At 30.9% G+C, this 11,939-nt stretch overlaps 3 protein-coding genes across 3 annotated transcripts; 1 reads left to right on the top strand and 2 right to left on the bottom strand.

Moving 5' to 3' along the window:
* Nucleotides 1–8: 8 nt before the first annotated feature.
* Dok (docking protein homolog) lies at nt 9–2,501 on the bottom strand. The gene is made up of 2 exons (XM_070635732.1): nt 2,262–2,501; nt 9–1,947 (listed from the first exon to the last, which is right to left on the bottom strand). The coding sequence occupies exons 1-2, from the start codon at nt 2,337–2,339 to the stop codon at nt 232–234; spliced, it is 1,794 nt and encodes a 597-aa protein (XP_070491833.1). The 5' UTR covers nt 2,340–2,501; the 3' UTR covers nt 9–231.
* A 333-nt stretch (nt 2,502–2,834) lies between these two features.
* Nucleotides 2,835–5,773, top strand: LOC139087016 (ribitol 5-phosphate transferase FKRP). Its single transcript, XM_070635707.1, has 4 exons — nt 2,835–3,712; nt 3,789–3,843; nt 4,164–4,225; nt 4,577–5,773. Exons 1-4 carry the CDS (start codon nt 2,984–2,986, stop codon nt 5,522–5,524), a joined length of 1,794 nt encoding a protein of 597 aa, XP_070491808.1. The 5' UTR covers nt 2,835–2,983; the 3' UTR covers nt 5,525–5,773.
* Nucleotides 5,774–5,902: 129 nt separating this feature from the next.
* On the bottom strand, nt 5,903–8,845 carry LOC139086917 (dynein intermediate chain 2, ciliary). The gene is made up of 5 exons (XM_070635551.1): nt 8,651–8,845; nt 8,130–8,442; nt 7,509–8,072; nt 7,205–7,444; nt 5,903–7,045 (listed from the first exon to the last, which is right to left on the bottom strand). The coding sequence occupies exons 1-5, from the start codon at nt 8,843–8,845 to the stop codon at nt 6,039–6,041; spliced, it is 2,319 nt and encodes a 772-aa protein (XP_070491652.1). The 3' UTR covers nt 5,903–6,038.
* Nucleotides 8,846–11,939: the final 3,094 nt, after the last annotated feature.

Genomic DNA, 11,939 nt, shown 5'->3' with positions numbered 1-11,939 from the left:
GTAAGACATCTTTTGTAACATTATTTTATTGCATTTATCTTGTCATAAAAAAGTAAAAAATTTAAAATAATTAAAAAGGCACTTAATTTCAAATACTGAAATGACAATAAATTGGAATGTCACTTAAAAACAAATATTGATGACATCTTTAAATTGCTTCATACTTTTTTTTTTTAAAGTCATTTGACTAATTTCATTTATGGCATCTCCGTCAGGTAAGTAAAATTGTAATTATACCCTTTTAGGCTTGCTGACAATTGCATATTCTAGTTGATTGTATTTATTGCTGTGATCTCTTAAAAGATCCTCGTCGCTGATCAAAACAGCAGGTGTGGATTGTGTAGAGCTAGATGGAAATGAAAGATTTGCAGATTGCTGTGGAAGACTTGTTCTTCTAATAATGCCATATCCTAAATAACTATCGTCGGCTAAACGTGATGTAGACAATTGAGGAGGTTCGGAAACATGAACAATTGATGGTGATGTGAGTGCTTTGAATTCTTGTGATGTTGATGGCTGTAATTCCGTTGGCGTAATAATTTCATAATCATCGGATATAACTGGCTTCTTTTTAGCTGGTAAGGGAATTATTGGTACAATGGTCTTGTAGCCTGATGATGTTATTTTATTACCAGACGCAGGAAAGAATTCCAATCGATCATAATCACCTTCAGAATCAAACATTTCCATAACTTTCGTTGTACTTGGATGATCATTAAACTTCATGGACGTACTTGGATTATTCTCATTAATATCGACAATAGACATTTTTCTAATTTCATTCCGATTAAATGACTTACTTCGTTGCCATACAAATTCCTCTAATTCATCATCAGGTATTGAGACATGCTCAGTATGTTTTACTTCATCTATACCTAATGTTTTCCAAGCATCCGTAATATTTTCAATGCATTCATAATCCCTATATCGATCAAGCATCGACTTATTTCTTTCTGGTGGTGTAGGCGGTGAATCAAGTTGAACAAGTGTTTCCTGCTGATTTGTATTTATTCGATCATTAGAATTAACTATGTGCAATGTTTTTCTAGGTGGTTTATTTGGAATTGGCATTATTGAAGAATTTTTATTGAGTACTGACGGCGGTATTGGTGGAGTTGTTGGTGTCTGAATAAAAGGAATTGAGTCAGTCGATGAAATAAAACCACGAAGTGATGCATGTGAAGTTATAGACATTGACATGTCAATATCTGGTGAGTTTGGAGAATTAATAAGTGGTGGTAATGGACTTCGTGATCCTGCTTCCATTGATAATGCTGCATTTAATTGATTTTCACCGCAATCTAGATTTCCAGTACTATCACCGTTCAACAGTTTTTTCATACTTTTCATTTTAGATGACATACAGCGGAAAATTTCTTGTGGATTATTATTATCCAATTTAAAGACTCCTTCGCCTGTGTCACATTTTCGTCCAGCTTCAAATGTAAACTTCCCATCTCGATAACCGTACTTCCGAATATATCTATATGGCCATTTAGCTACAATACTTTCATCTTCCAAATTTTTCAACTGGATCTCAGTTGCTGTCAATTCAAGAATATAATCTTTTGATTCAAGCTTATTCTTGATAGTAATATCAGTTGGTGTTAATGTACATGTAAATTTTCCTTCCGAAAAGGACGAACAGTATAATTCATTATATTCTACTATGGAATTCCGTTTAGATTGATTAAGATTTAATTTTTCATTAAAAGCTACCGATTGAAGAGATTTTGTCCAGAGATTCAGTTCAGATTCATTATTACACTGAAATACTATTTGACCAGATTTTGTGATGACATTTATTATTAACGATGATGATTCTGAATTAACTTTTATGCAATTTTCTAAAGTTACGAGTCGAAGATTTTTGTCAGTCTCACTATCACCTATTTCAAGTCGCTCAATTCCTTGAGTTGAACGCTTAAATAGCATCACAAACCGTTTCTAAAAAGAGAGAATAAAGAGGAAAAGGAAAATGTTAACAAACAATTCAATGTTTAAGGCAAAACGGAAATACCAATGATGCAACAAGTATTTAGTGAGAAAAATGAATCTACTCATAATATTCTCATATAAATCATTTCTAAAAGCTTAGCTCTGTTGTTTTAATTGAAAATTTTAGTATTTTTAAAGAACTTTTGGAATATAAGTTAATTGACCTAATAAATAATACGAGAATATTATGGAAATAAATTCAAATTTTCACTAAATATCACAAAAACATCACTGGATGTGTGAAAAACCACACGAATTCATACCTTTTTTGGATTTTGTTTAATATTGAAACCATTTTGCGACTTAATTAATAAAAATCCAGATAAAATGCAATCTGACATTTTTTGCAACTCAAAAAAATCTTTAATTACAATTTTTCTTAAAATATCTTTACATTCTCAGATAACATTGATGTTTTTCAAGCACTTTATATAAAATACTATATAATAAACTTATTTGTGGAATGTTTAATAGAAGAATAACTAAGTAATTAAATGAAATTAAGAAAAATCAAAATATATATTAACTGTGTAATAAGGTGTATGGAAAATTCAAAAATTAAATAACCGTTGGGGAACATTTAAGGGATTTTAGAAAAATTCATTATATCAGGCACTGCACTGTTCATGTGGCATTCTTATAAGAATTGGTAGGCACTATATTAATGTTAACTAGAATCCAATTGAGATCCAGTAAGAAAATAAAGAAGTCAAATTAGATTTTCAAAAAAATGTGACGTCACATGAAAATTGATTTTTTAGAGCATCCAATAACACGGGACCTACATACAATTTTCCATTTCCCGTGTTATCATCGTCCTTTTTCATTCGCGAATATATAATAAACACAGAATTGCAATAAATGATAATAAAAATACTTTTTGTCTGAAAAAGATTGAAAATAAGGCACTAGAAGTAATCAGACAACCATGTGAATGTGCAAAGAATAAATTAAATACGTTAAGTTCCATGTATATAGCATAATAATGAGAATAAGGATATCGAGATTTGCGACAGTAGCGATAGTGATTATAAATTTTCTACTTTTCCTAATTTCTTGGAAATATTTTATAACTTCTGAGAGAAATATACAAAAGTTTACGTCCAAACCGCAGATTATTGAGTTTAATTCTGTTACCACAATTAAGAATAATAAGAATAGATTGCAAGAATTAAAGAAATTCCTGCAAAAGTCACTTACAGTTATTTTAAGAGATTTTTATCATTTTGATAATGACTTAAAAAGTGGAATTGATCATCTGCTGAACATCATACCAAACCTAAGAATTTTAGTGATAAGTGATCAACAACCATACCCGCCAATAAGCATCTTTAGACCGTATCAGTCAACAAATCAAACTACAAATCCTTCAATTCTTATTTATAAGGATAATGTCCAATTTATTCCATTAAATTTGGATCTTACGAAAAAAGCTAGTGAAAATAATCCTCTCAATTACATACAAACAAAATATGTGCTCTTTCTACCCGATAATTATAAATTATCAAATGCTCGACATCTCTTTCAACGCTTAATTAAACATATTGATGATGATTATAATGCCAAATATAGCAAAAATCCTAGGAAAATTCTCGTCGTTCCATTTACGTCTAATCAAAAATTAATAAATTATTGCTTCCAACTTAATGTCGATATACCAAATTGGACACTTGAATATGTGGTGAAAACAAACAGTACACTAGATTGTGACATGGTAAAAATGAATTTATTTTTAAATGAAATTTATTAAAGGAATTCTCATCGATTATCATCAATCATTTTTCACACAGTATACACAAAAGCACGGAATGCTCATGGAAACTTTTTTGCTTCATGATTTTTTGGGTAAGCAAACTTTTCCAATCAAATTTATTGCTTTCTAGGTGAGTTGGGAAGGACTTTGAATTTTATTGCATTTTGTAAACATGCTTGAAATTTAACGGCTTTCAGACTTTGAATTTCTCGAACCTTACAAATGTTTGAAATATTGAAATGAATTTGTATGGTTTTGGAGAATTCAAAATAGAAGAATTCGTTAAATAATCACACATGTGACAAATTGTGTAAAATTCAATCAATCGATGAATACAATAAACATGAACCCTTCTCAATGTCATCTATTCAGCAAAAATGAAACTTTAAGGAACTAATATTATTTCTTTCAGAACCCTTCCAATCACCATTTCCCGAGTATTTTTATTTACAAGCAAAACTTGCTGACATAAAGGTAATGTACCTATTGAATTGAAATAACATGATGTAATCAATTTCTGTTGGCATATTTGACATTTCCCCATCCACATTTTTTGTTTGTGCTATTTTTATAGTGCTATCGCGTTTATAAATATTAAACCTTTTTCATAGTTAGGCATGAAACAATATTTATTTGTAAATATTACTTCAATCGTTCATTCATATGGATGATTTTCATGAACTTGTTGAATCAATTTCAACTAATGCCTTCACATGTCATTTAACAATTTGTACAATTGTAACGTAAAACCTGGATTAGCGTGTTAATTTTTTTTATAAATTATTCAAATTTACCACTAAATTGCCTCTTATTTTTCCCTATTAGCTGGTGTATTCAAATGAGTCCTTTTCGGATGGAGGCAAGAAGTTGTTGATGTCATCATATCATAGTCGTACTAAGAGAAAGAATCTCAAAAAGGAGCAATTTAAATGGTTGTATAAGAAATTACAAATGAAGAAGGTTATTAAGAAATATCATTACATTCCGGAAGACAAGACGGCTAGTTTAAAGAATTTAAAGAAGAATCGAAATAAAGGAAATAAGCAGCAGCAAGAGAAAAATTCTAAAGGAAATATCCCTAAGAATGGTAAAGATGGGAACGTAATTGACGTTTTGATTGAACAATTGGATATACCGTCTTCAATTTTAACTAATTATTCTGCACAAGTACAAATGAAAACAGACATAAGTTATTTTGGATGTGAGAAGAATACAAAAAGTTGTATCGGGCAGGTCTATAATGAGAAGCCGTTCTACCTATATATTAACCGTAGAACACCACCTTGTTGTCTAGAAAAATTAAAGACAATTTTCCAATATCTTATTGAGGAACTTGAAAATACAGGCGTTAGGTACTGGCTAGATAATGCTGCTCTGAAAAATGCAATTGAATTACACGACTTATCAAGTGATGCTTATGAAATTGACATTAGTTTCAATATCAACGACTATAATAGATCAACTGCAATTAGAAGGTGCTATGACTCACGACCATTCACCGATCTTGCCGGATTTTATTGGATTAAAGCAACTGATGGTCATTATCTTAAAGTTCAGTTTTCCAAAACTAATGATATTCATGTTAACTTATTACCATTTGAAATTCGTGGAGATAAAATGGTTCCAAAAGGATTTTATGGACCGAAAGCAAAATCCTTCTCTATCGAGTATATTCATCCAATGTCTTCTGTTAGTTTTTTGAGTAAAACCGTCTTCACACCGAATAACGTTCGTAACTATTTAGTTGATAAGGGATGGATTGAGAAAAATTAATTAATTTTAAATAAAATTTACTGATGATTTTTAACGAACTTTTTTAATTTGAATTTTTAACGAATAATTTGTATGGTTTTACAACATTTTGAATTTATAGAAACCGTTAGATATAGTTTTCATGACTAAACACCATAAATTAGCCACTAGACATTCAGTAAATTACTTTTAAATCATTTTTATCTATAAATATAAATAAAAACCACCAAAATATTGTTATAATAAATTGTTTACGACCATTATTTACGACATGATGTATGTGTATTATAAAGAAATGTGTTGTTCAAAATGATATTGTTCCTTTATGCTTTTTTTTTCTATTTTTATAATTCAACGAAAATTCTAATTTATTTATAAGTCTTGAAAGTTATTCTACAGTTGTTTCTTTGTGATTTTAATAATAAGGATCAAAAAATATCTATACAACAATAAAAATTTGTGAATCTCTATACATGCTTTATGTCTTTTATTTATAGGAAAATAAATGCTTTATGTGAACTTTTATTTAATTTATTTAGTTTGATCCAACTTCAGTTTGTACGTCTTCTTGTGTTGCCTCAACGCCATCAGGCAGTTCTCTTACTAATGACAGCAACCGTTCTAATTTCATGATTTGTAAGGTATATTGATCAAGCCATTGCTGCTTCTTTGGTGGTTTACATGGAAGTCGAAGATTTGGTGACAATTTCATAGTTATACTAGTTCCTTTGTCATCTCCAACAATAATGAATGGCAGTTTATTGTTGAAAACAATTCGTGTCAATTTATTCTTCTTGCGTGGAACGACTTGCTGTGTACAAATTGCTTTATATTTATTAACATTTAAATCAAACACAAAAACTCGTCCTTCTGTCGTGACAGCAGCAAACACTGTTGATGAATATGGTGCCCATTTAACATCACCAACACTGGCACCCAAGTCAAATATAAATAAAGGATCACTTCTCATGTCTTCCCATATCTTGACACGCCAATCACCGCTGCACGAAATGAAGATATTTGAATTAAATTTGTTAAAATCCATTCGATGAACTGACAAGTAATGAGCCTGATATATCATCAAATATTTGGAACTATATGCTGTACTGCATTTGAATATCAAACCATCTTCAGTTCCAACTTGGAAGATTTCTTTGTTTGTAGGATGAAAGACCATACACGTTCCACTAGCTTTTAATTTAATAGTTGTACCGTCGGGTCCGCTTACAGGATTTACGTCCAAATACAACGTAATGATCGTGGTTAAAGTTAATTTATTTTGCATCAAGACCCAATTAAAAACCCGTCCATCCGATGATAATGAGTAAAAATTTATTTCTCCATCTTGCATGTCTTCGCCCCATTTAACTTCCCAAATAGCTTCAGAATGCTTTCCATTTACACCTTGCGAGACATAAACAGGATCTTTCGTTCCGTCTTGTAAATTATAGACGCAGACATTTCCATCATACTGTCCGATAACAATTAAGTATGGATATTTCTTGTGGATATCGCAGCACATTGCTCCTGACTCGGTTGTAACTAAGAAATAAGAAGTAAAATTAGTTTGTTTACAATTTTAGTTGAAAACCGCAAAACAGTTTCGATCCTACTGTTGTATTGTTTTCTTATTCACCACAGCACATGGCATGTAGTCAGTACATGATTCTAAATGTTATATCAGTCAAAATTCATACTTACTGCGATACTCAGGAAAAGATGGATTTTTTATGGAAAATAAGCACACATATCCTTCAGTGACTTGCTTGATAAAGTCAAACGAACCGAAACAGACAGCAAACAAATCGTAGTAGTATGTATTTAAGCATATGTCAGTTACACTCATTTTCTTGCATTTATCATATGTGAATTTCCATAATGGCAATAAAGTTCCATCGTCTTCGCGATATTCATCCGACGGATCTTCCCAATAACGATAATCTACATGACAAAAGTAGGTTAAACTAAATATAATTTCAGATATAAGGAACAAGTTTATACGAACCGTGAGCAATTTCATCGAATATATTCTGATTAACCATACGTTCAAGTACTTGAGCTTTTTGAAAGTATTTACGATTAAATTCTTCTGCAGCTTTTGTTTTTGCATCGCCTCGTTTCATTTCAGCATGTTTTTGCAAGCCTGGCTTCTTTTCCTTTAGCATTTCTTTTTCTTTTTCGCGTTTTTGACGCTCATAATCATCATTGTATGAATCATAAATATGCCATTGTACGACATTTGCACTGAATGATGAACGGGGTGGTGGAACTGTTTGCGTTTCAACCGATCGTGATGGACTATTGTATGTTAATGCTGCTCGTTCACAAAAGTTAAATTGATTTGTTAACTTCTTCTTTGGACCAGCTGACGATACTGCCGTTTGTGTTTCCTTTTGTTCTTCTTCACCTTCTGCATCAACTTCACCGCCTGCCTCGGAACCTGCTTCTTCCTCATTCTCGCCATCAGCATCTCCATCAGCATTACGGTCTAGATCAGGTGTTGTCGTGCCTGTTTGAGATCCAGATTTTAGGTCACTAATTCGTGGATCAATTTGTACGATTCCTCTGTCTGTAGATAATAAGTAAGCATTAAAATTAAGGAGAATTAGTTAAGCACAATCCATACCTCTTTCATCAGCAATCTGAGCTTTTGCTTCAGAACTTTCAATATGTAAAGCTGTTCCTTCATGCTCAAAAATCGTAACAACATTTGTTGATCTTGGAACGGGAATATATCCACCCTCACGGAAACTATAGATGACTAAATTATGTGGAACATTTCGATTCTCGCATGACAAAACTTTTGGAATCTCTTCACATAGTTCTGATTCCGTTAAATCCATTTGATCTTCTGGCTTTATAAGTTGTCGTGTACGCCAACTGTCTTCGTCTCCGTCACCGCCAATTCCACCCCTTACAAATGAAGAGGCGCGAATTTGCTAAACAAAATTGAGTACAGAGAAAAAATTTATAATTTTTTAGTTCCTGTTCATAGAAAAAACTTTGAGGAAAGTCTGTTGCGTGTAAAAAGTGGAAAAAAGAATCTTGGAAGAAGAAAAAAGTTAAGGTATGTGCAGTATAGAGTTAGAAAAGAATTAGAAAAGGGAATGTAAAAAAGTATTCAAGATCAGCTGTAATGGCACCAACTTTGAAAGATACGCGTCTTTCTTTCGTGATCTCATCATATTCACTAACTTCATCATCAAAACTTTGATCACTGACATCATCCAGTGTGCCTTGATCACTGTCATTTATCTCATTATAATTTCGTCTATCAATCGACGAGATTATCGAGTTTGATCTCGATGGAACTTTAAGACTTTTGGCTATGTTCTCAGCCATGCTCAATTCCTCTTTTTCCTATCCTTACAGTACAAATTTTGAAGTATAACTGATGAGTACGGAGTAATTATCGAAACATTTCGCAGTGAAATATAAAAATCTTATTTGGTTTATTGTGCCACTAAGAGAACCACAAAATAACAGAGAATGAAAATTGCACAAAAAACAAAATACAATTTTATGTCGTGATAGCAAGGCTACATTCAATGAGCGATAAATAAAAATAAAAAAAAATGAACATAAAATATTAAAATAACTGGATGGGGTTAGGGGTCATTCACTTATAATATCCAATTTTGATGGGGAGGGGTTGGTTGGAAGTTGCTACAATATAACACTCTATGAGATGCACAAATAGACAAGATTTAACAGCTCAAAAATAACCCCTGCCCCCCCATAGACATCACTGGTCAATGACTCCTTAGTAAAAGTTTTATTTATTCTTCATTCATACATATACACATACACACACATAAATAGCGGAAGAGCACAGGATACAGTCATTACAATTGCATGAATGAAACGCCTTTGAAAAGCTCATACAATGATCCATTCCTTTGTTTACTACTTTCGTTTACTTCCGAAAGCTTACAAAAATATTGTTTCTATTTTCGGATATATGTACTTGAATTTTTAACACTTAAGTTATTGGATATTGTGATGGTCTGTACTTAAGGAAGGGGGATCATTTGTCACATGTAGTTCATAGTGTTAGTGTTTACAATAAATTCTTAGAATTTGAAAAGTAACGAATGTTCAAAATTTAAAGTGAAGTTCAAAGTTTGAACTACAGGAATTTTAAGCGGGAACTTTGTAGTATAAAACGAGGAATTTTCGTAAAAAAGATTCATTCTAGTTTGAATACTCAAGAAGAAAACATCTAAAGGAAAAGCAAAAGGTGAGTGATGAATTGAGTCAGCATCTAAGTAAAACTTGTAGAAAGGATTGGGATTCTCTTGAAGTGGGTTAAATGGAAGTTTAAAGCCTACTTTTAGTTATAACGTAATATCCAAATGACTCCTAAAATATTGAAACAATGTATCTGATCACTTGAAGATTGTGTCGAAAATATTGGCACAAAAATTTCTATTAATAGGTTTGAATACATTTATTAATAAAATCGCACTTTAATTAGAAAATTATAACATTGAGCATATCTATAAATTCTTACTTATTTAACAGTTATGAAATAATAGAAACGGCTCAAATAGGTACGCACTACCGTAAACGTGAAACTAGAATGACTTTTTTCATTAAATGACAGACAAAACGAATCCGTAAACGCATTATAGCGTAGAAAATTTCTGTTAAACCGTGCAATCATCATTTTAATCCTATTTTGAGGATAAAAACGCGCATACTTCCTCTTTATTCATTTAAATCATTATTATTTCGTGCAAAAGGCTGGAAAGGAGTTTATTTTTTTTTTTTTCGGAAAAAAAATTTTCTTGTCGTGATTATCATTGTTTAATATCGCGTACCATGATTTTAACGACACAGGGAAAAGTCAGGAAGTTCCTTTTTTTCCGCAATCAAAACATACAGAAAATGAGGATAAACTTTTTCTTCATTTTAATCAAAATAAAAGCTTCATATGTGAATGTACAAAAAAAAAGATATTCATCATAGTCATTTAAACTTTAAATAAGTTATTAAACTGTAAGCAGTTCCACTAGTCCTTTACATTTGATATTGAAGCCAGTACACTCGCAAACTTTACACTCATAATGTCAAAGTAAAACTGATTTTGCCAATTTTATTTTAATAAAGAAGTCTTCTAGTTAATTCACTATAGCCTTTGTGGGTTACAGACGAAAAGTATCGCGTTTTAGTTGATAATTAAACAAAATCTTTGAAAAGTTTTTTTTGTGTGGTTCCAGTGGTACTGAGAGGTATATACAGTACAATTGGTGTATGTTTTATGGGTAAAAGTTGAAATTTAGAAGCAGTAGTATAGTTCTCGTGAAATGAAATTTATTACTTTGTTTGTTATTTATTGAAAAAGTTTTGAATTTTTATTAAAACTTTGAAGCAGTTCCTGCCAAACCTTTTAATTAGATATCATTTATTAGTTTTATTTTCTTTTTATCTTGTAAAAAATGTGTTTGAACTTAAAATTCATTATATAAATTGGTGGAGTTTAATGTTCTATTATCAAATGTATCAAAAGATACAGAAGATATACATAAGTTTAATGATTTAACAAGCGAATATTTGTGAAAATACTTAAATTTAGAAAAAATAAACAAGTTTTGAATTTTGTAAAAAAGACACAAAAATTCAAATTTTAAACATCAAAATCACTCAAAAAAAGTTAGGTTTATAGTCTTAAGATAACGTAAGTACCGATAAACATAAGATATGCCAGACACTGATTAGATAAAATCAAGTAATTTCACATAAGTTTTAATAACCTCATAAAAATTTAAAATCCATAAATAAACTTTAATGATTCTTTAAGTTTATAGCTCATTAATTAGCACAACAACAATAAAAATTTAAAAACAATCCAAGTGATTTGTGCAAAAAGTTATCCAAATCAAAACAAAAACATCCGTGACCATACCTCAACGTGGTATCCCGTCTAGTACAAAAATTAATTCACAATATCCGCTGATTTACTTAACTTTCACAGCAAATGTACACACTCAACCATAAAATCAAGCAGACAAAAGCCAATTGAAGGTAAATTTGTTTGAAAAAGAAAATGATTCCATCTACCCACCAATAGCTTGTCCCATGACATTTTTATGAACATCGTGCAAATCGGAAAATCTTTTTCTTCTTTTTTCTTGGTCTTGTTTTGTTTTTATTGAATTAATGAAAAATTATAGTTTATTTTTGTTTGAATATAAATCACTCAATTAGTAGCAATTAATCAGACAATAAAAATTCCGTTTTACTGTTTCTCACAATTGTAGAATGCAGTGAAGCTACTTCGAGAATCGCAATACGACTCAAAAATATGTAGGGGAAGAATAAAAATTGCTTTATGATATCGAGAACTATTTGTTTCTTGTTTTTATTATCGGAAAATATATAAAAAAACAAGAAAGCATGCAGTAGTCTATAAAAGCCATAGACGAGAAAGTAT

This window comes from Chironomus tepperi, unplaced genomic scaffold (assembly GCF_022539635.2).
Source record: "Chironomus tepperi strain 1889 unplaced genomic scaffold, CSIRO-AGI_Ctep_v1 contig_93, whole genome shotgun sequence".
Classification (NCBI taxonomy): domain Eukaryota; kingdom Metazoa; phylum Arthropoda; class Insecta; order Diptera; family Chironomidae; genus Chironomus; species Chironomus tepperi.
The sequence above is the reverse complement of the archived record's forward strand: the minus strand, read 5'-3'. Positions and strand labels throughout refer to the sequence as shown.